Genomic DNA, 27,402 nt, shown 5'->3' on the forward strand with positions numbered 1-27,402 from the left:
AATCCCTTGCAGAAGGCATTTGTGAGTGCTTGCTGGATTGTCCAAGCTGCAGAGTCTGTCTGTATGGTATTTCACATGCCAAAGTGAACTACTTTGTACTTTTGCTAGCTAGTTCTGGTGCACAGCTAGCTTTTAACTGGAAATCAGACACCTGTTAGCATAGTACCAAGTCTGAGCTAATAAACACTGCCTTTTAGCAGGACTTACTAGCTGAAGCGTTGCACTAACATAAAGTTTAGGCTCTTATTTAGAGTGGGCTTAAATCCAGCCATGTGTGTGTGCGCAAAGCATACAGATCTGCTGCGGGATTGCAGGAAGAATACTGCATATTGTGGAAAGCAGACACTGGCATTCCTTCCAGTGATTTTTCCACACTGACAGGTGTGGGTTTTTTTTTTTTTTGTGGTTTTTTTGTTTGGTGGGGTTTTTTGGGTTTTTTTTTTTTTTGAGAGGGCATGGGTAGGTCCCTGGGCAGCAAACATTGGTTGTTTTGTTATCCAGAAATAGAAAATGAAACATTTGTGGAAAAACATACAAAAACTTTTTTCCCATGCTACAGTTTTGCAAAAAGATACAAAGCAAGGAGAGAGGACAGAATTGCAGCTTCCCAACTATAACGACATTCCTTTTATAAAAACATTGTTTATAAATATACATAATTCACTTGACAGATTTTGATGACTGCAAAATGTGGGGTGTCTGTGACCAGCTGTGCGAAGATCGTGTGGGGCATCACCGGTGCCACTGCGTGGAAGGTTATTTCCTAGAGCATCATCGCCATTGTCGAGCCAACACTTCAGGTTAGCATGTAGCAGTACAAGTCTTTTGCTGCTGTTGGATTAATACATGCAGCTAGACACAATGGTGCAGCCTACATGGCTACGCCATACAATGGTGTTTGATTTTTAACTTAATTCTTGTCTTAAGGACTTAAGGTCAGGAGAGCATCCAGAACATCAGCAAATATCAAGAGACTCTGCATTTGCTCACACCTGTAGACTGGTGGGGCTGACTGCCTCATCAGGGCTGCTTCTCCTCAAAACAATGGATGCCTTCTTGGCTCCAGTGCTTTCTCGGCATTCCTGACTTCCTCAGAGTTGGGAGGTCATTGCCAGAGCCCTTCCTTAACAGGCAAAATCTTGTTCCTGTGGGAGGTGGTTTCCTGACCTGCTCTCTGTGGAACTCAATGGCATGAAGAAATGAGGAAACCTCACTTTTCCAGAAGGACTGTGCCATGCAAGAAGATGGTTTTGCTGAATTATGAGCTCAAACACTTGCTTGTGAGAGAAACCATACTTCTGGCTTCTAGTGTCCCAGAGTCTGAACTCTGCAAGGATGCTTGCCTTACACAGAGTGTGGTTCCCCATTAACAGTAGGCAGCTGCTCCTGGTTGTTCACCCCCTGCTCTATTCTGAAAGCAGGCCCTGGGAAGCCCTTCTTTGTGGAGATGTAATGGCCTAACAGGCTTTTGTGTGACACAGGTGTTCCTGCCTGCAGGAACTCAGTGGGAATGGGAGTCCCTGTGGGGTGTAACTGATAAGCAGTCTTGCTTCCTAGAAAAGCATGAACTGCCCAGTTCCCTCCCCATTCCTTCTTTCTTCAGCCATGTCTGCAGAGCAATCATCATGTTGCAGTTTTCTAAGCGTGTCCTCAAAAAACAGGGAGTTTTTTTAACTAATGAAATATGGGTGACTGTATTAAGACATGCATATGCCAGTACTGGGAAAGATTATTGTTTCCAGAAAAATTATGTATCTTTCACAAGAAGATTTCCATTCAAGCCAGTGTGCCTTTTGGGCCAGCAAAGTGGTTTGCATTTTATGTCTTATTAATGAGGGAATTTCATACCTGTTCTAAATCAGTTTCGCTGGATTCATTTTTGCTTTTATTGGGGAGGGTTTTATGTTTAGGGTGAATTGGATTTGCACTTAAATGTATTTATTGTCAGACTTACACCAAGCCTTTCAATGGGCATCTACTTTGAAAGTGAGCTTTCCTTGAAAGACTTATTGGAATTACTAATCTATTGTAAGTACAGCAAAGATTTTCTAATGAGATGAGAGAGTGAAGAAGGCAGGTAGAATAGAGCAGTACATAAAAATATAAGAAAAATGGCCTTCCTGCTAGAATCAAGGAATATCTGAATCTCATGGGGCAGAAAAACCTTAAGAAAGTTTATACTTTAAGGAAATCGAAGAGTAGAAATAGTGTTTCAGAGTTTAGATGCACAGGGGTTTTGTAAAAGTTTTGCTTGGTAGGGCTTTAAATACATATTCCTGCCTGGCTTGCTCCAAGTCTAGAAACCAAAGGCAAATCAAAGCAAGTTATTACTGATTGTAGTCTGAGGATCTATTTAAACCTTTGTGTTCAGTGTGTATGAACCAGTATGTGTATATTTCAATGCCTCTTTGCAAAATAGTTTACCTGCAGAGTAGTCATATATTTGTCACCCCTGCTTCAGCTGGTGTTGCGTCAATTATTTTTTCCAATGGCCGTGATCTACTGATTGGAGATCTTCACGGAAGAAGTTTTCGTACTTTGGTGCAGTCGCAGAATCGTGGGGTTGCAGTTGGAGTGGACTTTCACTTTTACCTGCACAGAGTCTTTTGGACTGATACAGTGCAAGATAAGGTGGGTAGAAATTACAGGAAGAATATATTTTTGTGTATTTGGAAGTAGAAAAGCGCAAGAGGCAGAATATGTTGATAGGCCTTCATTTCTGAGAGCAGAAGCTGGCTGTATTTTTGTTTTCTAACAAAAAAGCTCCTTGAAATGTTTTATGTTAATGACTGCGTTTTTCAAGCTATACTATTACATGTGACATATTAAACAAAGCATCCTATTATATGGGAATGTCTTGAGCAACTTTTAATTTTACTTGAGTTGGAGTCCAAAAAACTAATTAAGAGAAATAGTAGACATTCTTTCAAAACTGAACAAATTTTTCTTTGTAATTTTTTGAAACATGATAGTTTAAAATGTAAAAGCTGTGTGCCTTCCAAGATGATAGAAATCAGATTTCTTCATATACTTCAAATGGCACTGTAATTGAGCTGGGATAACAAATATTGACAGTATTTTGTGTAATAAGCCAGTATTTTGTTACTTCTTTTTTTTAAGAGGAAATATTTTAGCTTCAAGATACAGTAAAACAAAGTCATTTTAAGAAACAGTCTGGAGACCCTTGGGAAAGTTGGACTTCACCCTTTTTTTTATATCTGTGCATAACTTACTGAAACAAAAAAAGTCCTAGGACAAATGCTGAAACTCCACAGTCTTCATCCCCATGTTGATTGTCATGCAGAATGAAGGAGAATCCATGGCCTGCCTCCTGGTGACACCACATATGGATCAATTTGATGTCGCTGTTGTTACTCTGAACCTACACATAAGCTGTAAAGTAGTTTCTACTACAGTGCCACGTTGGTTCTGTTGGAAAGCACACTGCATGGCTGTCAAGTAGGACAGGATTTGTATGCACAATTTTTGACTTGTTCACAATTCTGGCATTTTTATCTTCACTGTAGTAGGTTCCCATTACTGCAATTGCATTGATACTGGCTGAACTAAGTCAGGGTCAAATATGAACTTTCATGAGACAGGAGATTTATGCTATCTCTGTGAAAGGTAGAAATAAAAGATAATATGTTTTTTTCACTGCACAGCCAAGATGGCCAGGGCTGCCTATTTATCTGACCTAATATAGTTAAATCCTGATTAATTAATGAGGATTAATTAGTCTTAAGTCCTAGCAAGAATACCCAGATGAAAACAATGGCATTAAGATTTTTTATATGATTTGCATTTCCAACTGATGTCTTAAAATCAAAGTGTTATTAGGGGATTTGTTTGTCTAGTCTTTTTTTTTTTTTTTAATTAAGATAAAGATGTAAACTAAACCAGAAAACTGTGGGTTGTGTTCTGTGTCATCTTTATCTCATTTAGTGTACTGGCTGATAACCTAATGCCCATAAGCTGTTCCATCAACAAGGTTTCTGAAAAACAGAATAGACAGTTAAATAGTTTGCTTGGTTATTGTTACTTGGACCTAAAGAATATTTAAAATGATACAACTATTTCAGCTCTTATTTTTCTTGCATATATTTACCTCTGGTAATCTGTATTTTCATTTAAATACATTTCAAACCTCATTGCTGTGGTTCCAAGAAAGGGGTAATGATTCCTAGCTTTTCATATTACCCAGTGTTATAATCATGTTGTTACTCTCTGCATAAAATTATCATGTTTATACTGTTTGCTTCATGTAGCTCTGAGCTTGCATGTAAGATAACAACAGTATTTCTTCTTCTGCTGTTAAAATTAGCCTTAAATAAAGGAGACCAGAAGCAATGCTAAGCTTTCTCCTTTATGTTGGAACAGAGAGCTTTCCTTTTCTTTCTTCACTTTGCAATTTCTCCTTAGTGGTTGGTGCAGTAAGAGCTCCCCCTCTTGTTTCTGGTCAATGATGAGAGCTTTGCTAAAGCGTGGTCATTTGCTTTCAGTTAATGAAAGTACTGTGTTTTGCTAGACTCCAGGAAAGCAAGATGCACTTTCCCCATCTGAGTTTTTTTTTTTAATCCAGCAATTTGTCATGTTTGCTAAAGCACGAGGCTCTTTTAGTCTGTTACCTTGACCATTTTGCAGAAATGCTAGTTGAAGGTAAGCTTCCTGTAGTTTTTGCGTTGTTTTCCAAATTTTTGCAAAAGCCCCTAAGATAAGGAGTAGCTTAGTGGGTAACTTGGTTGTATCTAGTGGCCAGTTGTGGGTCTGTGCTCAATGTGATGATAAAGGACAAGTGCCATATGTCTTGTGATTAGCAAAACATCGTGTGGGCTCTGACAATATTTGTATTGTTTTCAGGTTTTTTCTGTTAATATTGATGGCTCTGATTTCCAAGAAGTTTTAAATGTTTCAGTTGACACACCTGAAAATATAGCAGTGGATTGGGTTAACAATAAACTGTATGTGGTCGAGACCAGTGTAAACAGAATAGATATGGTTAACTTGGATGGAACAAACCGTGTGACTCTTATTGCTGAAAATCTTGGAAATCCTAGAGGAATAGCACTTGATCCAACTGTTGGGTAAGTGATACATGTCAGGTAATGGTTAAAAATGTCAGAAATTCCTTTATTCCCATGCAAAAGGAGGAGAACTAAGAAATAGCTAGGGTGGTCATTTTAGAGTAGAAATGTTTAAAACATTTACATTCTATCCTTATCTATTCTACACCTTAAATTGTTACGGGAGGGTTGTGCACTGCTTTTATTCCTAATGTGCAGAATCTGTTTTATGGCTAGAGTTGTATGCGCATGAGCAGCTCTGAAAATAGAGGAATTGTGGAATTGCCCTGCAGAAGAGAAATTATCCTGAAAGATTTCTGTTGTGATACCATCCACAGGCATCCTACTATCTGAAATAAAGTGGTGGAGCGAAGCCAGGGAAGTTAGTGTCTCCCAGCCCAACAGGCTTCAAAAATGTATGTGAGACATGAAAGCTTGGATACTCAGAGCAGAATTTCTTGCAACTTGTAGTGATGGATGCTGCTTTCATGACGCGTCTATTTCACTGGTTTATTTTTGGCAGTACACATAAGCCTGTATTTTACTAAGGAAACTGTATTATTGAGGTCATTTGGGTGAAAGCATGTTTCTAGATTAATTCTGTAAAAGAAAATGCAAATTACTTCTCGAGCAGGAGGTGTAAAATGTGTTTTCATTGTATGCCAGCTGAGAATCAGACTCTGTCCTGAAGGGGTGCTGGTTTTAAATTCTATGTGTGTGTATATATATTTTTTTATAAAATATCATGGAAACATGGGACTCTTCTTTTTTTGTTGTTTCTTTTGTTTTCTGTTTGTTTGTTTTCTTTATAGCTACTTGTTTTTCTCAGACTGGGATAGTCTGTCTGGTGATCCTAAGGTGGAAAGGGCCTTTATGGATGGCACAAACCGTCAGGATTTGATAAAAACAAAATTAGGTTGGCCTGCTGGAATAACTCTGGATATTGTATCAAAGAGACTTTATTGGGTTGACAGCCGATTTGATTACATTGAGACTGTAACTTATGATGGGCTTCAAAGGTAGGAGAAATATTATTCCTTGGAGGTTACAGCTATACTAATTATTTTGTATCTAGTTCAAAGAAAGATTTGTCTAACAAAATGCAATACGCAAAGGATGAAAATTACAACGTAATAAATGTGATGCACTTTGCTATCTGTGGTGTCATCCCACTTCTAGACAATCTTTATTTCCTCCTTCATTCTTTGTCCTTTTTCTACCTTGAATATCTATTGCACTTCTTATTATAATATACTTTTTTATAGTCCACCACTACAGTACACCTTTTTATAGCATTTGCTTTTTGTTATTTTTGAATTATATACATTGTCTTCCATCATTTCTTTGCATCTTTTTCATGAATGAATTTATTTGAAATACTCCACTCCAAAGAACCACTTTCTGTAGTGAGTATTAAGTGGTCTTCTTAAATTGTATAAATTTTTGCTGTCAAAAATTAAGTCATCACTCACTGTATTGTGATGCTGGGGAAACTATATCACAGCATGCAAGAAAGGACTCCTTGAGTTTTATGGGACTGTGCCTTACAGTATAGTGTTTAGAAGCCAACTTATCTCTGCATCTGTGATTAGTGTCTGTTACTCAAGCACAAGAAAAAAATTGTCCCCTTTAGCATACCTCCCACATATTGTCTTGAAAAACAGTCCTCTACTCATTTGACAGGTTTATTGCTCAGTGTATTTTTTCACTTACAAAATTATAAAAATTCTGCTGGTATCTTTGCTCCTTTATCAGAGTTTAGAAAGACAAGAATGTGTTTAGTAAAATCTCTGTTTTTTTGGAGATGAAACTTGCAGCAATACCAAAAATCTCATAGATGTTGTACAAGTAGGCAAGAGGCAAGGGCATAGCCTGCAAGGAATGTTAAAATACAGCTCACTGTCCACTTGTGTCACATCTTGCACGCCTACAACATGAAACTAAATCACCCAGGAAACAGTAGAGCTATAGAATTCATCTAATTCTGTAGAAATTCCTTCATGACTCCGTAGAATAATAATGTAGTGGTATTGTTAGGTATTGTGTGAGGATTTAAATGTCTCTCCTAATATTTACCCAGAAAAATATTGCCATAATATCTTGCATAGAGGAGATAAAATTTATTAGCATTTGGTTTTCTTTGGTTTTGCATGGGTGATTAGTTCAAGGCAAAGAAAGTTGTGGTTTTGTTTTGTTTTGTTTTTGAAGTACATACCTAAGATTTTATTTTTGGCCAGTGGTTATTGCAGCCATAAATTTTTTATTCAAGGTTTCATGAGTATTTCAAATTGCTACAGATGTCTTTGGTTTCCTCTGTTCGGCCTCCTTTCTTTAGTTTTCTCTCGGTAATTATGAATCTTCCTACATTTTTGTGTCACTGTCTTTACTCACTTTGTTTTTTTGGAAATTGCTAACGCTTTTGATTGCTCTGTTTTCTTTACCATAGCTTTTATGTTTATGTACCCTGTATGTTTAGCTTAATCTCTTCAGTTCATTTGGTCTTTTTCTTTGTACTTTGGCAGCTTCTATGCAGAAGGAAAAGCCAGTGAATGAATTAGTAATCCTGTATCCTTTCCTCTGTTAATAACTTTATTTTCTAGAGATTATTTTGTAAATAATTTTAAAACCATCTTTGTAACAGGAGAACAATAGCTCATGGAGGCTCACTGATTCCTCATCCATATGGAATCACTTTATTTGAACACAATGTTTATTTCACTGATTGGACCAAAATGGCAGTTGTGAAAGCTAACAAGTTTTCGGAATCTAACCCTCAAGTGATCTACCAGTCTTCACTGAGACCTTACGGAGTGACAGTTTACCATGCTGCCAGGCAGCCATATGGTAAGACAGTAAGGAGATTATTAAGGGAGGTTTAGGAAGTATCTTACCAAAATTTGTTAAAAATTATGAGACGCTGTTATTTTGCTGTAAAGAATTAATAATTATGATACATAAATTTGTATTGCAAAACTGGACTGGTTTTTATCACACTGGTTTCATCTAGCTCCTGTAGCTGACGACCTACCAAATGCAACATTTAAGAGTTGGAGGGCTTATTAAATGTATTGATATTTTTAAGAATCAGCCTTGTGGTTATGAATAGTATTGGTGTTTGGGACTTTTTTTTCCTCAACACCACAATGAGGGTGCAGTTGGAAAAGGCTACCAGTGTGAATTCTGTGAAATATAATTCTGAAGTAGATCTATATGCAGAAAACTATAGCTCAGATTATGGCCTCAATGCTGTGTGCTGGGTATCTCTTACAGAACTAAATACTTTGAATGCTAGTAAAATCTGATGTGATTTTGGTGCATTCCAGGACAGAACTGGTGGTGTATGATTTCCATGTGATGCAATTCCCACAGAGTCCACATGATTTATTGTGGATGTTGAACAAAATCCTGGAAATTAAGATAATGATGCCATTAGGCTAATAGATGAAGTTATAATCCTATCTCTATTATTTTCCAGTAAGAAATCCTTGTGGAAGTAATAATGGGGGATGTGAACAGATCTGTGTTCTCAGCCACAAAACAGATAATGATGGACTAGGTTATCGCTGTAGATGTACACTGGGCTTTGATCTACATGTAGATGGACGACATTGTGTTGGTAAGAAAATGCCTTATGATTGTTGGAAATAGCACTATTCCATTAGCTCTAGAGTTATTTCTAGAACATCCTTTCACTTCAGTAGCTTTGTGGGTTCAATACGCCAAGGACTTCATGTTTTTCTATCACAACTCATGTTGACAGCATTAAATAGAGTAATTTCTGCTGATGTTCACCTCAAGCCACAATGACTCAAACTCACCACCTTTTATGAGTATTTTAAGAGACTTAGATATGGAATATGTGTGGACAGCTTTATGATTAGGCTTTTAATCCTGAAGTCAAACATGGATGATTGCTAGTAAGCAGATTTTGCATTATTTTGAACATGTAAGCCTACTTTCATGCGCAATAATGTGTGGATTAGTTTGTATTTTCCCTTTGAACGCACATGACAAGAATTAGAGATTCATTTTTGGAGCTGTGAGCTTCCATCAGCAGTCTCCTGCTTCTTGTTTGAGTGCAGAATGGTCACTGATGGGAGGTTTATCATAGGTACCTATTGGCAAATTGAGCCAGATGTGTTGTCTGTGGTTTTACTATTTGCCCATGAATTTATCTGGCTAGCTCAGATATGATCTGTTATATTGTGGGTCCACGTAGCCTATGAGTTCTTTTTTTGTAGATAATTGTAAAGAGGTGAGCACAGAAGATGATTACTCTTTATAGGGATATTTTATGTAAAGACATACTAGGACTACAGTAACAATGCAAAGGAATACCTGACCACGTCATCTAAAATTCTGGTTTGGATTTTGGTTTTCTTCTTCAGTTCTTAGGTCTGTGTATATATAAATTCCTATTTTCTCATTTTTCTGTTTTCTATTTCCAGGCTGTTAGTGTTGCCTAAGGAAAATAAAGCTTAACAGTTAATTAATGCTCAATTGTCTCACCTTGTGAATAAATAAAGACTGTGTCTGATCTTTTATTTTGCAGCTGTGCAGCAGTTCCTGCTGTTTTCATCTCAGCTGGCAGTGCGGGGGATCCCATTCAATCTCTCCACCCAGGAAGATGTGATCATACCTGTAACAGGGAGCCCTTCATACTTTGTTGGAATTGACTTCTGTGCTCAGGATGACACCATTTTTTTTTCAGACACAAGTAGAGACATGATCTATAAACAGAAAACTGATGGTTCAGGTGAGAGTCATTCTTAGGAATTGTAGAGTAACTGTGGTAAGGGGCAGTATAATATATATTTGTCAAAAGAAGCCCAAAAAGTCACATTATGAGATATACAGATAAAGCTTGGTGTCACCCCAGTAATCAGAAAAATGTTTGTCAAAGATGTTTGTTCAACTCCTATTAAGCTTGTTGAAATCTCCTATTCCTTGAGAAGCTTGCTGACAGTGTTTGGGATGACCAATTTGAAGCACTTCTCGCATCTAGTATTTGTCATCACCAGTCTGCATAAACAGTATGCCTTTCAGTAGTAAGAAACTGGGTTTCTCTTTTCAGTTTCCCTATCTGGAAAGCAGGACATTTGTTATACTGTAATATAGAAAAAGAACATTATGGCTGTGAGATTTTGAAACTATATTTGTAGTAACAAGAAGAATATTTCTCTCCAACGTATAGTAATGTTCAAATACATATTATGTGAGCATGTAGTCTTCTGAGCTTCCTTGCTGCCTTGGGTCAGAGTAATGGTAGGCTGCAGCTGACCATTACTATGCAAAGAGCAGGTAAGGTCTGGCTGTTGAGCAAGATGTCCTTACTGACCTTCATTCATAAAACTCCTCTTGGGGTAAACTTAGTGACAGATTTTTCTCTCATGTTTGGGTAGTCTTTATTTCTCCCGTTTTGCATTTGTGCTCCTGCACTTAAACTTCCTTTGCCTGGAGCAAAGGGCACCCACCCACCCCCACCCTACCCCCTGCCCTTAGTTATTGGTCTTTTTATATTAAGTAGTACAGAAGCAGCATCTTTACCAAGGGAAACCATTAGTTTTGTGAACGGAATACTGCATACATGTTATTTTCTCTCTTCCTAAACATTTAAAATCATTGTGTATTACAAATTCTAGGACGAGAAATCCTGACGGCTAATAGAGTGGAAAGTGTTGAAGATTTGGCCTTTGACTGGATCTCAAAGAATCTATACTGGACAGACCCTCGATACAGGAGCATTAGTGTAATGAGGCTGGCAGATAGATCTAGGAGAGCTATTGTTCAGAATTTAAATAATCCTCGATCAGTAGTGGTTCATCCTGTTATTGGGTAAGTTTAGCTTTGATTTTCACTTGAAACTGTATGAACAAATTAATGGTTTAAGCAGAATTGGTGAGGTTAGTTTTACATCTTGTTCTGTATTTGTTTGGATTTTTATTTTTTTGCAAAATACCAGATCTTTTCAGTTCTCTTGTGTTTATTTTGTTTGTTTTATTCTGGCCTAAGATTCAGCACCCAGAGGAAAGGGCAAGGTTGTATGGATTCTGCATGAAAGAAACACTCAAAATAATTCTATTTAAAAGCACCAGTTTTTTTCTTTTACTCCTATGTGTTGATAAACAGGCAAAAGAACTTTGTTTCTTTGTGTCACTCACATTAGAAAGCTACTTCTCATAGCTGAAAGATAAAGTTTTCGAAATGATTTTTAATGTATTTTCAGTTCCCAGAACGCTAACCTTGGTTCCTTTATTTTGTCTATCTGAATTTCTTTATTTGAAACATGTTAGATACCACTGGGTATATTTGATACAGACCTCACAATATGTGATTCTGTGTACATAAAATGAAGTCCTGCTTTTCTTTGATGGAAATGCTTAACTTCCAATTCAATACTCTGTTATTTGGCCATGCCAAAACAACATTTCTTTGACAGCATAGTTCAGCTTCCTACTGCCATACTGCTAAATTTGTAAATTCTTGGATATCGACTTTTCATGTTTACTGACCAAATATACTATTTTGGAAGCAATCTCATAAGAATAGTGTTGAACTTGGATCCTTGGCTGTCCCAACCTTTTTTGTTTGCTGCTTTGTGAAGTTATTTAACACTAGCTTCAACTCTTTGACTGTAGGCCTAAGTCAAAAGGATCAGGAGAAAAATTTTTTGTAATATTCGTGCTTACGTGTAAGTGTTACCTGAAAGATGCTTTTTTGCTTGATTCTTCCTCCCTGTCAGTACTTAAATAAAATCCTTAAAAATTTTAAGTTATGGATATTTTATATCTAAAGGGACAAACCACTTCCAAAGGTTTTGCAAGTTGTTCTGCACAGGATAAATATTAATTGTTGGTGCCACTACCAATTGAGGAGAAGGATATGGTCAACATAACGTGGTAGTTTTTTTAAGGTATGTGAAGATGTGGCACAAAGAAGGATGTTAGTGCTGTGCAAATGTTTGTTCTGTTTAATTACGTTATATCATTGGGTTTATGTGTCTTCTGACATGTGTCCTTTCAGGTATATATTCTGGACAGATTGGTTCCGTCCTGCAAAAATCATGAGGGCCTGGAGTGATGGGTCCCATGCCTTGCCAATTGTGAATACAACGCTAGGCTGGCCTAATGGCCTAGCCATTGACTGGAGGTAAGGACAGTGCAGAAGACAGAGAAATTTTTTAGCTTTTTGAGTAAATGTGTTTCTTCCTTTAAACTGTTAGGGATCAAAAATAAAAGAATTGTGTCAGATTGTGTGCATTGGCACTTTCATATTGAAGACCTTATTTTTCAATTTGTTGAAAAGCCTGTAAAATGTAAGATTCTCTCAGAATCCCTCCCCACACATTCCAATAGCCTCTTGTCAGGTTTAAGATTATTTGAGAAAATGTTAGTGCTTCCTAATGGACATAATGTCACTTGAAGAGATATGACATTTTAATTATTTCTAGTTCTCTAAGGCTGTACTGGGTGGATGCTTTTTTTGATAAAATCGAGCATAGCACCTTTGATGGACTGGACAGACGGACTCTTGAACATATTACACAGATGACTCACCCATTTGGCCTTACTATTTTTGGAGGTAAGTTTGGCATTGAAAATTATTATCTATTATTATCACAGATTTTTTTCCCACATGATGATCTGTGAGGATGTGAGCTAAAAAAACATAGCCTTTGTAATACTGCTTTTCCAAAAAAAAAAAAAAAAAAAGGCACTGTTGAAAGTTTCTATAAAAAATAGGTATATTTAGTTTTGCTTGTTTTCAGGACTGTCTTGATGTGTATTTGTGTTTAGTTTGAGGCAGATCAGGTAACTCCTTTAGTGCAACAAGGCAGATATGCTCTACTTACTATTGCAGCTTCCAAGGTGTGCTACTCATGCTGGACAACCAAGGTAAATGACCTCCCTAGAGATGATCAGCAATTTCAGGATTTTATTTATTGTATGTAGAGTTTTTCAACGGATTTGTTGTGTGTGAAGAAAGATGTCAGCATCAGACCCATTTTTGATTTTGCGTAAAAAATACCTTCAATGATATCCTAAAATTTTCTGGAATTGTCCTAATGACTTATAAAATTCCTTACAATTTGAGATGTCAGTTGAGTCTGTTATATTGCAATTTAAGTGAAATCTGAGAGGGCTTTTTCTAAGTTATGTCTGCCTGTGACTGAAGGACTCACTTTGACTATGTTAGTGATAAAAGTCCCTTTGTCTTTTTCATGAAACAGGTATGAGAATTATTAAATTTACATGAAAAGCCTTGCAGGTTTTTTTTTCTCATGATGCTTGATCTTTTGTGCCATATTGATCTGTAATTGTTATATGTTAAATGTCTTTCAAAACAGGTTATGCTTATTTCACTGATTGGAGACTTGGTGGAATAGTTCGAGTGAGGAAGTCCGATGGAGGAGAAATGACTATTATTAGGAGGGGCATTAGTAACATTATGCATGTTAAAGCATATGATGCTCACTCCCAAATAGGTGAGCTCTTTTATTGTACAGATGAAAGACATAAAATAGGGAATAAGAGGCAAAATATCAGGACAACAGGTTTCCACTCTCAATTTTAGAAATGGCTTTACTGAACTGTAACTGACATGCAGGGGAGGCAGCACAGGCACTTGCAATCACACATCGTTAATCTCACTGTTTTGTGACTGTACGCAGTTTTCCTCCACCACTTCTGTTACTTTAATAACCTTGTAAAATGAAATTATGATTCCATTGTATTTTGTGTAATTGTATCACTGATTACAACTTTGTATTTCTCTTTTTCTAATAGAAATTTTAGTTAACTATTTATTTTGAGGAATTGGGTAAATGTTTATTAATGAAACTACTATTCTTAGAATAATCACTATGCACATCTCTTATTTTTTTTTTTCTTCTTTTCACACCTGAATTCTATGTAATTCTGTGATCTAAACCAAGGATTTGGTATTGTAGTTAATGCACTAGAACACCCAATGCACTCACCAAATGTATGATCAAACCATGTGCTAAGGTTCACCACCTATTTGGTGTCCAAAGATTGGATCAGGTCTCCCAGCCTTGCTCAGACAAAGGTCCTTTTTTGTGTTAGTATACATGTTTCCAGACAGTTGCTGAAAATTGGCTGGAGTTTAATAGCGTGTTCTTGGCTTCCATAAACATTTGTGTCAATGAAGAGTATATGGAATGTGGGATTTATTATTATGACTTAGTATTACTGTCAGTGACCTTGACTCTGTTTTGCAGTGTATGCAAAACCAGGATTTGCTATGGCATCTTTTCTTGTAAAACATGATTTTAGTGTTACTATGCACTTTTAGTAGTTCCAAAACTCTTATCGGTAGTGTATACATTGATCTTCTCTATCACTTTTAAAGGCTCTAACTACTGTAATAGAGGAACAAATCCTAATGGAGACTGCAGCCATTTCTGCTTCCCAGTACCAAATTTTCAGAGAGTTTGTGGTTGTCCTTATGGCATGAAGCTGGCTTCAAATCAGTTGACATGTATTGAAGATCCATCCAATGAGCCACCCACTTTGCAGTGTGGCTCCTACTCATTTTCGTGTGGTAATGGAAGATGTGTGCCTCAATACTATCAGTGTGATGGTGTTGATGATTGCCATGATAACAGCGATGAACAAAATTGTGGTTCTTTAAGTAAGTAGTCCCTGTAATTTACAGTTTAGTATTAGTTGTTTGCAGTTCAGAAAGTTTAATGGGTCCATCTGATTTCACTGGAATAAACCCCATTTTTTTAGGGTTGCATCTGTGGATAAACCCTGAAATATACTTGGGAGATTAGTTACTTTGGAAATTATTTGGGTAACTCATGGAAATATGGGATTCAACACTGGCCACCCAGAGAATGCAGGAAAATATTTATATCTCATTAGTTCTCAAAATTCAATTTACAGAGTAACAAAAAATTACCTTCTAAAGAAAAAAGCTGTCTTTATTCTTAGCGTGTTTGTAAATTTTAAAAGATATTGGAATATTGTTTTCTTGTCTTACTTTGATGCATGGGAACAGACAAACCATCTTAAAGATGAAGACTTTTAAAAACTATCACCATAAGAAAAATAACAAAACCATATGCATTGTCTAACCTTCCTCTAAGATTAGAGCAGCACCTTTTACTTCATTTAACATCTGAATAGAAATGTTACTGTTTTCATTAGGTTTGGGCACATCTGAACTATTTGTTACATCTAGATTTTTACAGTGAAGTGGATTAGAAACACATTGGTTGATTTCCTGGTTTTAGTGTTAAGTGTCTCACACAAGTGAGATTACTGATCAAGTAAATTGAGAGAACAATGGGATAATTATAGTCAATAAGATATTGAAGTGTTCTTGGTTTTTGTGACATATTTGGTGCTTCTTTTTTCAGAGTGAATTGTTTCTTTTAAATCACAAACTAAGAAAATAGGACACATTAAAAAAATGTGCTGCTTGATGCGTAGGACTAACTAGTGTGACGAAGATAGAAGCTTCTTCTTAGTGGGCTATTTTAGAATAACTAGAATGTCTTTTGGGAAAAAGGAAAGTATAAAGCCTGGCTGCTTGAAGAAATTATTTTTCTTGTTCTTTAGATTGTTTTGAAGTGCTTAAGTATTTAGTAAATTCTTGCAGTTTGAAAAAGCTTGTAAGTATTCTATTCAGTTCTGCAGCGTGTTGTATGATAGACAATTTCATTTTAAGCAATGTGCATTTTAGAATTTGATGCATATTTTAGACATTCTGTAAGTATCCTAAATGTATTGAATGCTCTGGCAGGGATGGCAAGTTTTGGGGATCTTTATAAAAATGTCCTCCTGTTCTGTTTTTTATTTAGACAATACCTGTGCTTCATCAGCTTTTACCTGTGCCAGTGGACAGTGTATTCCAGGTCGCTGGCGTTGCGATAAACATAATGACTGTTTTGATGGCAGTGATGAATTGCATTGTCCTACACAAGGACCCACTTCATGCCCTGTAACCATGTTCACCTGTGATAACAGAAGATGTATTCCTAGGATCTGGCTATGTGATACTGATAATGATTGTGGTGATGGGTCAGATGAAAAAAACTGCAGTGAGTGTCACAACTGTCTGTTGTTTTTTACACAACTGTGTATGTCTACATAGATATGTCTGTTGGTGTAAGGATGATAAATGAAATTAGGAAGAAAGAACTAATATCTAAGTTAGACTAATACCTTGCAGGCCATAAGATGTGGAAAACTCATCTAATCTGAACTACCAGAGCCAAGTAAAATGCAGAAAAATAATTAAAACCAAAAAAAGGCGGATGTGATAGTTATAATAGTGGTGCTGCGTAATGCCATTCTTTGTAATTTACAGCAAAAAGCAGCTAAAGCTTAGATGTTCTAGGCACTTATTTAATGAGTGATGCCAGTAATGACTAATGGTGTAGTCAGCTAATCTAGTCTGGAAGTTTTTACCAGAAGACAGATGGTAGTTTTTTTGTACAATTTTTTTAGTTTTATTTACTATTGTGTCGAATCCTCTGTTTGTTTTGCATGAGTCCAAGCCTACAGATGAATAAACAGTTACCCGATACTAATGTATTAGTGATTATAATCTGTGATTGCTAGTTGTGCATTACATGCTGCAAGTTAGTGATACTTTCTACTGTCTCAGTACTATGCTGATTTCAGAAGAGAGAAAAGGAAGACTTCTGCATTTATTGCCATTCTTAATAGCTTTCACAGGTACTTGTGAACCCAGGCAATTTCAGTGTCCGGATCATCGCTGTATTGACCCATTCTATGTTTGTGATGGAGATAAAGATTGTATGGATGGTGCTGATGAGCGTGGCTGCAGTAAGTGTTTTGTTGAATGCCTCTTTATTGTTTGCTCACTCTTGCCCCCTGAGGTGTCTTTGGTGACATCATATTACCAGCTCCAAGATAGCAGAATGCATAATAAACCTATCCATAAATTAACACTGCTTGTGATGCCTGTATTAGCATTTTAGTAAGCTTTTTGCTCTCTAGACTGGTTGCAGAGGGCTGAAATCTTCTGTTTTCTGTAGATTCCAAGGTCACTGCATTTTCTGTGTCCCAGGAAAATCATGGTTTTCATTGGAGCTTGGACTCCTGATACCATATCTGACTTGGGCACCTGTAGAGAATTTTGGTGCAGTCTAGCTCTATAAAATATATAAATAACATCAATAATGTTTTATTTTGTAGTATATAACTGCAGTGCCACAGAGTTTAAATGTCTAAGTGGAGACCAGTGTATCAGCACTTATTACCAGTGTGATGGTGTTTTTGACTGTAATGATCACTCAGATGAGACTGATTGCCGTAAGTATATTGAAGCTGAAAGAAAAGCTTCAGTTATTAGATGATGCTTCTGAAAATCTCCTTTATCTGCTATATGAAATAATTGGCACTACTGTCCTTAAAACTTCAGCATTCTTTTTAGGGAAACTTGCCTATAAATCGTTTTCTGAGCAGAAATTTCAAACACAAGCAGGTTCCAGCTCAAGAGTAGATTTTTCTGGCAAAGAGTAGAGTTTGCATTCCTTTTGCCTCTAATGTTTTATTTTGCTTGGCACCTCAGTCTCAGGGTTTTAAAAGAAAATTAAGAAGTTTATTCATTTAGAAAACTGAAAACCTTGTATCCATGAGCGTTAGATTGAACCTTTTCCTTGAGTAATTTTGTACATTTATGTTACTTAAAATGTTGCAATGCAAGACTTTGAATACTAGTCCCAGCAAGTAATTTCATATTGCTTTGGGCATGTACGTAGATACCAATATCTAGGTATTAATATATGCTTGCTCAAAATACAAAAAATGGTTGAATTGCCTTGGTCACCATATTATAAAATATGAGTTAAACTGGCGAGTCTGAAATGTCATGTAGATTGAATGACTGTGATTCTATGGCCTCATGTAAAAGCAACACAGTTCTTAATAGTATTGTATTTACTTATGCATACTTAACTGAACGTAGTGATTTTCCTTCTTTGTCTAAAATTGAAAGAGCTTCTGAACTGTTGAATGTCACTGTTTTAGCTACAAGACCACCAGGGATGTGCCACCAGAATGAATTCCAGTGTCAATCAGATGGCAATTGTGTTCCTGCTAACTGGGAATGTGATGGCCATCTTGACTGTGCAGATGGCTCAGATGAACATCATAGATGTCCTGTCAGGACCTGTCCTCCATCTCTATTTCACTGTGATAATGGCAACTGTGTCTATCGAGCATGGATCTGTGATGGTGATAATGACTGCAGAGATATGAGTGATGAGAGAGACTGCCCTACTCAACCTTTCCGGTGCCCCAGCTGGCAGTGGCAATGTCCAGGTCACAGTATCTGTGTGAATCTGAGCAAAGTATGTGATAATTCTGCCGATTGTCCGAATGGAGCTGACGAATCCCCATTGTGCAGTAAGTTACTGTTCGAGCATCCACTATAGCCTGCTATGTGCTACAGCTTCAGAAAGAAATGGAATATTCAGCATGCCGTATTTAGTGTAGCAGTATTTCTCGTAGAAATCGTAAGTGTGCTGAAATTAGAGCTCAAATTACTAGGTGGAACTTGATTGCAGTGAAAGGACACTATGATGATGACTGATGAATTCATGAGCTATGTCCAGTCTTGTGCTCTGAATTCAAATGTGACTTCCACTGACTTCAGTGTAGGTTTTCATACAGCAATATGGGGATGAGCTTTGTGTTCGTTCCTGAACACATTCACTAAAGCATGGGATGCTTCAAGTTCAGATGAAATGTGATTCAGTCTCCTTAATATTTTCTTTTAAATTTCTAACTTCAAAAATCATGGAAAAAAATCTAAAAGCTCACATGTAGCCAGAATTTTTATTTATGTTGATTATGAATTGATTTAAGCATAACCTTTTTCTTTCTTTCCTTCTTTCCTCCTTCTTCTCTTTAATCAATGCACATTCTCAGATGAACCTCAGCCAGGTATGATTATAAATGACTTCATTGTTTATTAATACAATTATAGGTTTGGTGTGGTACAGTAGATTTTTTTATATTTCTAGCTAGTTTTTAAAAAATTGTTATTAATACTTAGACAACCACCTGCTTAGCATTTGTTTAATGGCATTCAGTAGCATACCATGTTGTTACTTGCCTTTACGTGCATTGTGTGTGTTATATTTTGCCTAAGGGCCTCAATCCAGTCTCACATTGCATAACTGATGATTGTGCAGTCATGTTTTAGCAGAAGTCTTAGGCTAGTAATGTAACTGCAAAGTATTAAATTTAGCATAAGAAGCTTTTGTTAACTGTTTGCTTATTTCCTTCCCCAACACCATTTCAGATCAGGAGAGCTGCTCTGACAATAATGCTGGCTGCACTCATGAATGTATTCAAGGACCTTTTGGAGCTCAGTGTACCTGTCCTATTGGATACCAGCTTGCAAATGACTCTAAGACTTGTGAAGATATTAATGAATGTGACCCTCCAGGCTTTTGTAGTCAGCATTGTTACAATGAGAGAGGGTCTTTTAGGTGTTACTGTGATGAAGGATACGTTCTAGAAACCAATGAGAAGACTTGTAAAGCAGCAGGTGAGGAACATTGGATGTCTAGCTGTCCATTGCTCTGTGTCTCTTAGGTGGTACACTGACCATACAGAGGAGCCATATACCCAGTGGAATTTATCGCCACAACTTTCCTGGTTTAGGGATATGCTCAGGTTGTGGAAGATACTTGCAATTTACCTGCAAATAAGTTTGGCCCTTACTAATAGGGAGTTTCTCACAGTTTGCTGTGTTTGTTTGCTACTCTTCAGTTGTTTTTCAGCAGTTTATCAGTGTAAGCTGCTGCACCGCAATCTAATCACAGCAGCCTGTGGTTTTCCTTGATCTGTTTAGTCTCCTCCCTGGTCCCCATGCGGTCTAAAGGCAGGTAAAAAAGAGCAGGCTGGCTAAAAAGGAGGAAGAGACAGGCTGAGTAGAGTAACTGGTGATACAAAGAACGCTGGGGTTTGAGTCAGAACAGGAATCTGAGAGTGGCTTATGGAGCAATGAGGGTTGGATGTCAGCAGCAAATTGGTTGGACAATGGGAGAGATGACCTGACAGCCATATATGAGACTGGAAGTGGAGTCTAGTAGAAAGAGCAAATGATGGAGAAAGGCTGGAGAAAAGCCAAGGTAGGTCCAAAAGTTGGGATGCACAGACCAGGTATAATATATCTTGGCCTGAGAATTGATTTGAATTTGTCCTTTCGATATGCGTATCTAGATACTATAGCTTTAATGCTATGAAGACATGTCAAATTACTTGGTATTTCTTTTTCTTACAGAATTACTGTTGAATAGTTTATTGTTTTATTTTAATTTCTTTTCCTTTGTCAGAGTCTGGGAATCTTCTTTTGCTTGTGGCAAGTCGTAACCAAATCATTGTGGACAACATCACCTCTCAGTCACACAGTATTTATTCTTTGGTTCGGGATGGGAGGAATATTGTGGCTATTGATTTTGATTCAGTCACAGATCGTGTCTTTTGGTCTGATACAACACAAGATAAAATTTGGAGTGCTTATCAGAATGGGACTGGCCGAAAAATAGTAAGTTTTGCTGAGTTACTCTTGTCTTTGCTGCGGAGAGGAAATGGAAGGTGCTGTATCTCCAGTTAACAAAGGGGATAAGGGAAATCTCAACATCTTAAGAAGACAGATAACATAGATAGTGGAAACAATTTTGTAGATACTAAGCCAAAATTTCATACAGCTTTTTGAAAAAGAAAACTGAATGCTTTCAAGAAACCCTTTTTTAACGTCGGGCTATAAGTTAATTTTCCTATTAGTAGATGCCAATTTTCTTCAATAGACTCATTCAAGTTAGTAGGAGTGTTTAAATATATGCTTTGTCAGCACTTTGCATATGTACATTGTGACTTTCTGCATAAGAGACCTAGAAAATATTGGAGATTTTGTTCCCCGTTTTCCATATCTGTAGAAGTGGAAAGGATAAAAATTTAATATCAACTAGTTTGTGATCTCTCTCTCTCTCCCTTCCTCTTAATTTTTGTTATTAAACAGGTGTTTGACAGTGGTGTCACCGTGACTGAAAGTATAGCAGTAGATTGGGTAGGTCGCAATCTTTACTGGACAGACTTTGTTCTGGAAACAATTGAAGTCTCTAAAATGGATGGGAGCCACAGGACCGTGCTGATTAGTGAAAATATAACAAACCCAAGGGGACTAGTGTTAGATCCCAGAACTGAGTAAGATTTTTTAAAAATGTTTTGTTTTGAAAAGATGCATATTTTGTGATATAACAATATTAAAATTTGAGATATGTCCAAATTGTGTTGTAATTATAAATGACAAGTGGAAGAGAAAACTTAAGATGATTTTTTTTGAAATAGTGTGCTTGCAGAGTTGACTTAATATTTGAAGTCATATGGTAATTATTTGTAATCTGTTGCTCTGTTTCACTATAGTAAGATTCCCCGTGTGCCGCCTCCCCCCCAACAGATTTTCTTAAATCTGATTCCTAGTTAAGAGCTATTAATTCAAAAATCTGACATATCATTATCAGTTGGTGGTATACCACAAACTTCCATGTAATATTGTATGATATGCTTACCTGGGAAGGAACAGGTTCCTTCATAGCCTGAAGTCTAAAATAATTATCTATACTATATTAATCTTATCACAAAAGCACCTTCCCATTTCAGATAGCAAGTGGCATAGAGTAAATGGAATGTTATGATGCAAACTGTTAATATACAAACTTACTGCTTTTTAAGCTCTTCAGTGCCTTGAGCTCTGTTTACTGCCAGCCATGTGGGTCTCTTCAGTTATAGTGCTGTTGACATTATCAATGCATGCCTGTGAAAGTACAAACCCATATAAAATTATTATTTGGCAACTGCAGAATCAGATTATAATCAACTCTGAAAAACAGTGACAACAGTAGTTTCTGTATGCTGCTATTATTGACAAATGAAAACAGCAGTAGAAGTATTAATTTTTACAACAGAAATTATGGTAATATCTTAGGTAGCATATTGCTGAAATAAGTAATTTCAGTATCATTGTGTAGGACTCTTCTTTAAAAGGTTGTTTCTATTTTTTGGCTAATGAGTCTTTGTGTAACATTTCTCAATAGGGAGCTAGGTGTTTTTTTCAGATTGGTAACTACGAGTTACTTTTTTCAGTGCTCATGTAATGTTCTGGACTGACTGGGGCCAAAACCCTCGAATTGAAAAAGCCAGCATGGATGGCAAAATGCGAACAGTGATTATTAACAACAAAATCTACTGGCCTAATGGACTCTCCATTGATTACCCAAATAAACTTCTCTATTTTGCTGATGCTTATCTTGATTATATTGATTTTTGTGATTACAATGGAAACAACAGACGACAGGTGGTTGCAAGTGATCTGGTAAGACACTAATAAGAAGCCATTGTTTACCCATGGTCTTGCTGATAGTACTTAAAAATTTATTTGGGCTGTCATAGACTTGGATGTATTTTTCCTCAAAATACTTAGGTGAAGCAGATATGAAGTATTTCAGCTGCTTGTTGCAGCTGGAAAAAGGAGAATTGCATATCCTATTCATAGTTTGTCAGGTGATCTTCAACAGAACCTGGAGCTGAGGGTAGACCTCGTGCTTAAGATGATTCTCATTTGTTCTGTCTGCATGCGTGAAGTCTAAAGGTGATTATCTGACACTGCTGCTACTGGCTGGTGCATTTGCTGTAGGCAAACAGTTTGAAAATCCTGGAAAACTTTCCTTGGTCACCTTCTGTGAGTGATGATTGCTACTGTTCTTGACAGCAGTGAAGGGTTTGGTGCTGCCAGGACTTGCTGTGGGCAAGGCACTTCATGAAGACATCCCCCTTATAGGTGATCTCCAAGTGAGGTGCTGCTGGCAGCTCGTAGCACTGTCCCTTTACTAGCACAATAGATCAGATAGATGTTCAGGTGGTACACATAAGCTGGTATAAATACCACATGTATGTTTTCAAGAATTGAACCTTGGAGCTTTTGATTTTGGCTAGAGAGACAACTCGTGATACAGGAGCTGGTACAATCTTTCTTGACGCACTCCTAGTTTCCTGAAATTTAGATAAGCCACGTTCTTCGACCCTCTGGTAAATTATCGGGGAACTTGTCAGAGATGCAAGGTCTTAATGGGTCCATAACTCTCAGTAGACGTTTCCTCTTGTGCCCTTGAAAATCTGCAATTTGGTCTTTATTTGTTGGTTTCCTGTGTTCTGTTCCTACAGTTAGACTGCTTTGTTAATTCCTCATGCTGTACATCTCACAGGGTCCATTTAGCATTTTCATTTTAAGAAATGTATATTTCCCCCATAATTAATGTCTTGTTTGTAGGGAATACATGCTATTTTTTACTCTTCTGCTGAAAAATCTCTTTTGAGACACAGCTGCTTTTTTTCTTATTTTGAAAAATTATGCTCAGCTTTGTTGTTACTTCATTGCAAGCTTTACATACACAAATGTACAGAACTAAAGTTGGTAATCATCCTTGCCTTTTAGATACTGCAGCATCCACATGCTTTAACTGTCTTTGAAGATTTTGTGTACTGGAGTGACCGCTATACTAATAGAGTAATTCGGGCCAATAAATGGCATGGAGGAAACCAGACAGTTATGATTTATAACATTCACCAGCCTTTGGGGCTTGTGGTAGTCCATCCTGTAAAGCAACCTAGTGGTAAGTTCAGCAAAAGAACCTGACAAAAATAAGTCATGCAGTAGTGTCATGCATAGACACTCCTGAAATCAGTCTTGTTAGCAAATGGGCTGGGTTTAAACAAACAAATATTTGATACTATTGACTTGCAGCTGAAGGTCATTTTAGCCTGCCCAGCCTGCTGAACCAGCTTGTCCAAGCTGCTGTTTAGGGAAAGCAATGCAGACAGCATGTAGGCATAATGACTAGCCAAAAAGAATAATAGGGAAGTAATATGCCATTTCCTTGCACTGTTTTGAATGTTTTTGTAAGAAAATTGGAGCATTCTGAGAAAGCATTTTAATTTTTAAAATTTGTCTCTGTGGCATACCAAACTCAGTATGTTAGTAATATCATTCTTTTAGATAAGATTACTGTTATCAACCTTCTGTGAAAGCACTTTTGCATTTTACTTAACGAAATAATAAATAAACCCCTTTGTTGCATTCAGGATTCCCTCTGAGATCGTATGCAGGTGAACTTTTGCATCTGAAAGACTGGAAAAAAAAAAGACTATACAAAAAAAAAAGTTATTTTTCTTTCTGTTAGATAGACTTATCTTCCAAATCAGACTTTTCATCATTTCATGGTGTGACTTGAAGAGTGGGAAGTATATTTACACAATATTTTCTTTCATTTTTTGCTGTATTTCTTGTGTATGGAGTGTTTCTGATTATGAAATAAAAAAGTCATTGTTATATTATTAGTGGTGAGGGCAGAGACTTGCATCTGAGTAAGGGACTAGTAATTATAGCACTATATTTGTTTTGTTAACAAAACCTTCCTCAATCATGTTCAGAGCTAAAACTGCTTAGCATTCTCACTGCAAATTGCTCAGTCACCAGAGGGTACCATTAATTTATGCATCATAGTTCTGGTTTAAGAGGTTTTGTTTCAAAACCCAAGGTTTTAAAAAACTTTCTACCACTGATGGAGAAAATTGTTTTTTTTTTTTCTTTCATTGTGTTAAATTAGTACATTTTATGATTTTTCATTTAGAATTGTTCTGTTGTACTTTATATGGCCAGACAGAAGAGAATAAATGACTTGCAAAATAGCAAAACATGCTAATGTTTACAAATTAAGAAATAATTATTTGCTGATTGAAATTCCAGACACAGTATTAAAACTGTCATCCACTGTTCTTTTTTGTAAATTATTAGATCTTACACAAACTAGAGTTTAGATTTGTTACACTGAGATGAATAATTTTCTTGTGGTTTGAGTCTTGAGTTTATGCCATTGTTTTATTGTCATTTTATTAACTTGTTTCCAGTTCTTGTTAGTTTTTATATTAAGAACAATTGTGTCATTTTCTGGAACTTCCCAGCTTCTTAGAATAATGCTTGCTGCAATTGCTAAGGATGATATACTCAAAATCAGATCTCTGTTTTCTTATGGAGATGGTTCATAGTGAAAAATTCTCTTTAGCAGCAAGTTTGTGAAAGTGATCTAAATGGTTGAATTGTAGTGTATAGTAATAAAAGCACTCAGTAGCGACCTCCTTCACTGTCTTTTTTACATTTTACAAGCTTAGAATGACAGTTTCAAAGTGATCCAAGAAATTGAACATTGAACTTCCACAACCTTTGAATGAGGTGTAGGCAACAACTTTATCTCTTTGGTTTTCTCCAAGAAGCTTCAGTAAATAATTTAAATCTAGAAAGGTTAAAATGATCAAAGACTCAAAGTCCTACAGGCCTCCTGGTGCTGTTAGAAGTTTGAAAAGGATTTAAAAAGATTTTTCTATGATGTAAAAAAAATTGAAAAGACAGCTGTGATAATGATACTGGTTTTACATAACAGTGTATAGTTACCCTGTTAAGAGTGTATTGTATTGCTTGTGGTTCTTGGAAATAATTTTTTTATTTTAAGGAAACAGCAAAACTGATTTAGTTCTGTGTTGATAGTAGCCATAAGATTGAGTAGTCTTTCCAGTCACTCATATTGTTACAGTTGCTAATGTTTCCTTTTTCAGGTATCAATTCTTGTGCATCATCCCCCTGTAGCCACCTCTGCTTGCTTTCTTCATCTGGACCGCTTTTTTTTTCCTGTGCTTGTCCTTCAGGATGGATTCTTTCTCCTGACAGCAGGAACTGCATGAGAGGTAGGGCAGTAATAACGAGAGGTTGAAAAAAAAAAAAAAAAAAAGACCTGAGACTGTCAAATCCATTCCTCTGTCAGACAAAAAGCACACTTCAGGTCTGTGGGCTGGTACTCATGAAATCAAAGTTCAGGGCCATTTCAGGCATCACTCATTTAGGATGCATGGAATGCACTTGGCCTTAAATGTTTGGAGCCAGTTTCTGGGAAGAACTCAGTCAGAGATTCAGATGCTTCATTTGTGGAAAATGAGTGAACTAAATTTTCTTTTAATCACTTTAAAGAAGCCACATTTTAAAGTTTTTTCAACACATTGAATGTTTAACTGTTGGAATACATCTGGAAGGAGCTTAGTATCACTTAAAAATGAAAACATACTCAGCAGAATGTTATCCTTCTTATTACAAACATTCAGCCTGGAAACCTGTTTTTAAGAGTTGCAATTGTAAGTGTGTTGGGATGCAGGACTAGAAGGGGCTTTCTTGGTCACTGAAACCTGTTCCCTTCTTGTCTTTGACTCCTGTATCATGTGTCTACTTTCACCAGTCAAGCTCCAGTTTAAGATTAATTTGGTTCTAAAACTCACTAGCCCTCATAATTTTGATATTTGGAAACCTGATTTTCTGTCCAAATATAGTCTTTCCCCAGTTTATGCCCATTTCTTATGCCATTTTTGTCCTTCAGGATAAACAGCATCAGTAGCTCTCCTTCAGCCCTGGTATATATTCTGTTGTATATATTTGAAGTGACACATTCTTTCTCAGCCTGTATTTTGCTAAGTCAGTCACAATCTTTTGGTTTCCCCTAATCAGGAGAGATGCTTTCCCTATTCCTTAACACTCTGTTTAGCCTGTCTGAACTAACACATTTTGAAATTCAGATCAAAATTTCATAGCTTGAGCTTTTTCCCTCCCCAGTGTAAAAAGCTAGTATGCCAAATGCAGGAGGTCTAAAAACACAGCCTAAAATTACAGATGCTACAGGTGGTGTAGCTGTAACAGAGCTAACTTTTGCAAACAAAACTTCATATCAAAAAATACCACTGAACTTTCTTTAAACAGTCCACAGACCTCAATGATTTGTAAAAATCATTTGGCCAATTCATTATAAAAAAAAAAAAAGTCACAAAAATTCAAATTACCGGCATGCAGTTTGTGGCCAGAAATTTGATTAGATTGACTTTTTCCAGACGAAGCATTCATTATTAATCTCCATCAGCTGCACAGACATAAAATGTGCTTTGGTGCTTCCTTAATAAGGAAGCTTCAAATCACAGAAATTTAAGCAGAAATTATCATTGAGATGAGCTAACACTAGAAATCCACGACAGTCAAAAGATCCTTTTCTTTTAAAACTACCTAAATTTTAAAAGCCATATCATGCTATTTTCCTGCTTCATACTTGGCAGTGTGTTTTTTAAAGAGCTGTATTGCCTTTACATTTTTCTTAGCAGCAGTAAGATAATTACCAATGTATATAATCTGAAATGAAGTGCAGATTTGTTTATTAAAAACAATGGGTTTCTTCTAGAAAACT

General features: G+C 36.6%; 1 protein-coding gene across 4 annotated transcripts in view; it reads left to right on the forward strand.

The window, feature by feature from the left end:
• Window positions 1-27,402, forward strand: part of LRP2 (LDL receptor related protein 2) — a 128,028-nt gene that overhangs the window by 37,700 nt on the left and 62,926 nt on the right. For all 4 annotated transcript variants that reach the window (XM_056349576.1, XM_056349577.1, XM_056349578.1 and 1 more), the window contains exons 10-31: window positions 672-800; window positions 2,462-2,631; window positions 4,861-5,084; window positions 5,876-6,082; window positions 7,705-7,907; window positions 8,539-8,679; window positions 9,616-9,819; window positions 10,706-10,898; window positions 12,087-12,212; window positions 12,514-12,644; window positions 13,411-13,548; window positions 14,436-14,717; window positions 15,895-16,134; window positions 16,766-16,885; window positions 17,258-17,374; window positions 18,092-18,469; window positions 19,371-19,619; window positions 20,410-20,621; window positions 21,096-21,280; window positions 22,220-22,448; window positions 23,568-23,745; window positions 25,742-25,870. In XM_056349576.1, the coding sequence (XP_056205551.1) occupies window positions 672-800; window positions 2,462-2,631; window positions 4,861-5,084; window positions 5,876-6,082; window positions 7,705-7,907; window positions 8,539-8,679; window positions 9,616-9,819; window positions 10,706-10,898; window positions 12,087-12,212; window positions 12,514-12,644; window positions 13,411-13,548; window positions 14,436-14,717; window positions 15,895-16,134; window positions 16,766-16,885; window positions 17,258-17,374; window positions 18,092-18,469; window positions 19,371-19,619; window positions 20,410-20,621; window positions 21,096-21,280; window positions 22,220-22,448; window positions 23,568-23,745; window positions 25,742-25,870 (4,185 nt within the window). The remainder of the gene's footprint in view (window positions 1-671; window positions 801-2,461; window positions 2,632-4,860; window positions 5,085-5,875; window positions 6,083-7,704; window positions 7,908-8,538; window positions 8,680-9,615; window positions 9,820-10,705; window positions 10,899-12,086; window positions 12,213-12,513; window positions 12,645-13,410; window positions 13,549-14,435; window positions 14,718-15,894; window positions 16,135-16,765; window positions 16,886-17,257; window positions 17,375-18,091; window positions 18,470-19,370; window positions 19,620-20,409; window positions 20,622-21,095; window positions 21,281-22,219; window positions 22,449-23,567; window positions 23,746-25,741; window positions 25,871-27,402) is intronic.

The sequence above is a fragment of the Falco biarmicus genome, chromosome 8, assembly GCF_023638135.1.
Source record: "Falco biarmicus isolate bFalBia1 chromosome 8, bFalBia1.pri, whole genome shotgun sequence".
Classification (NCBI taxonomy): domain Eukaryota; kingdom Metazoa; phylum Chordata; class Aves; order Falconiformes; family Falconidae; genus Falco; species Falco biarmicus.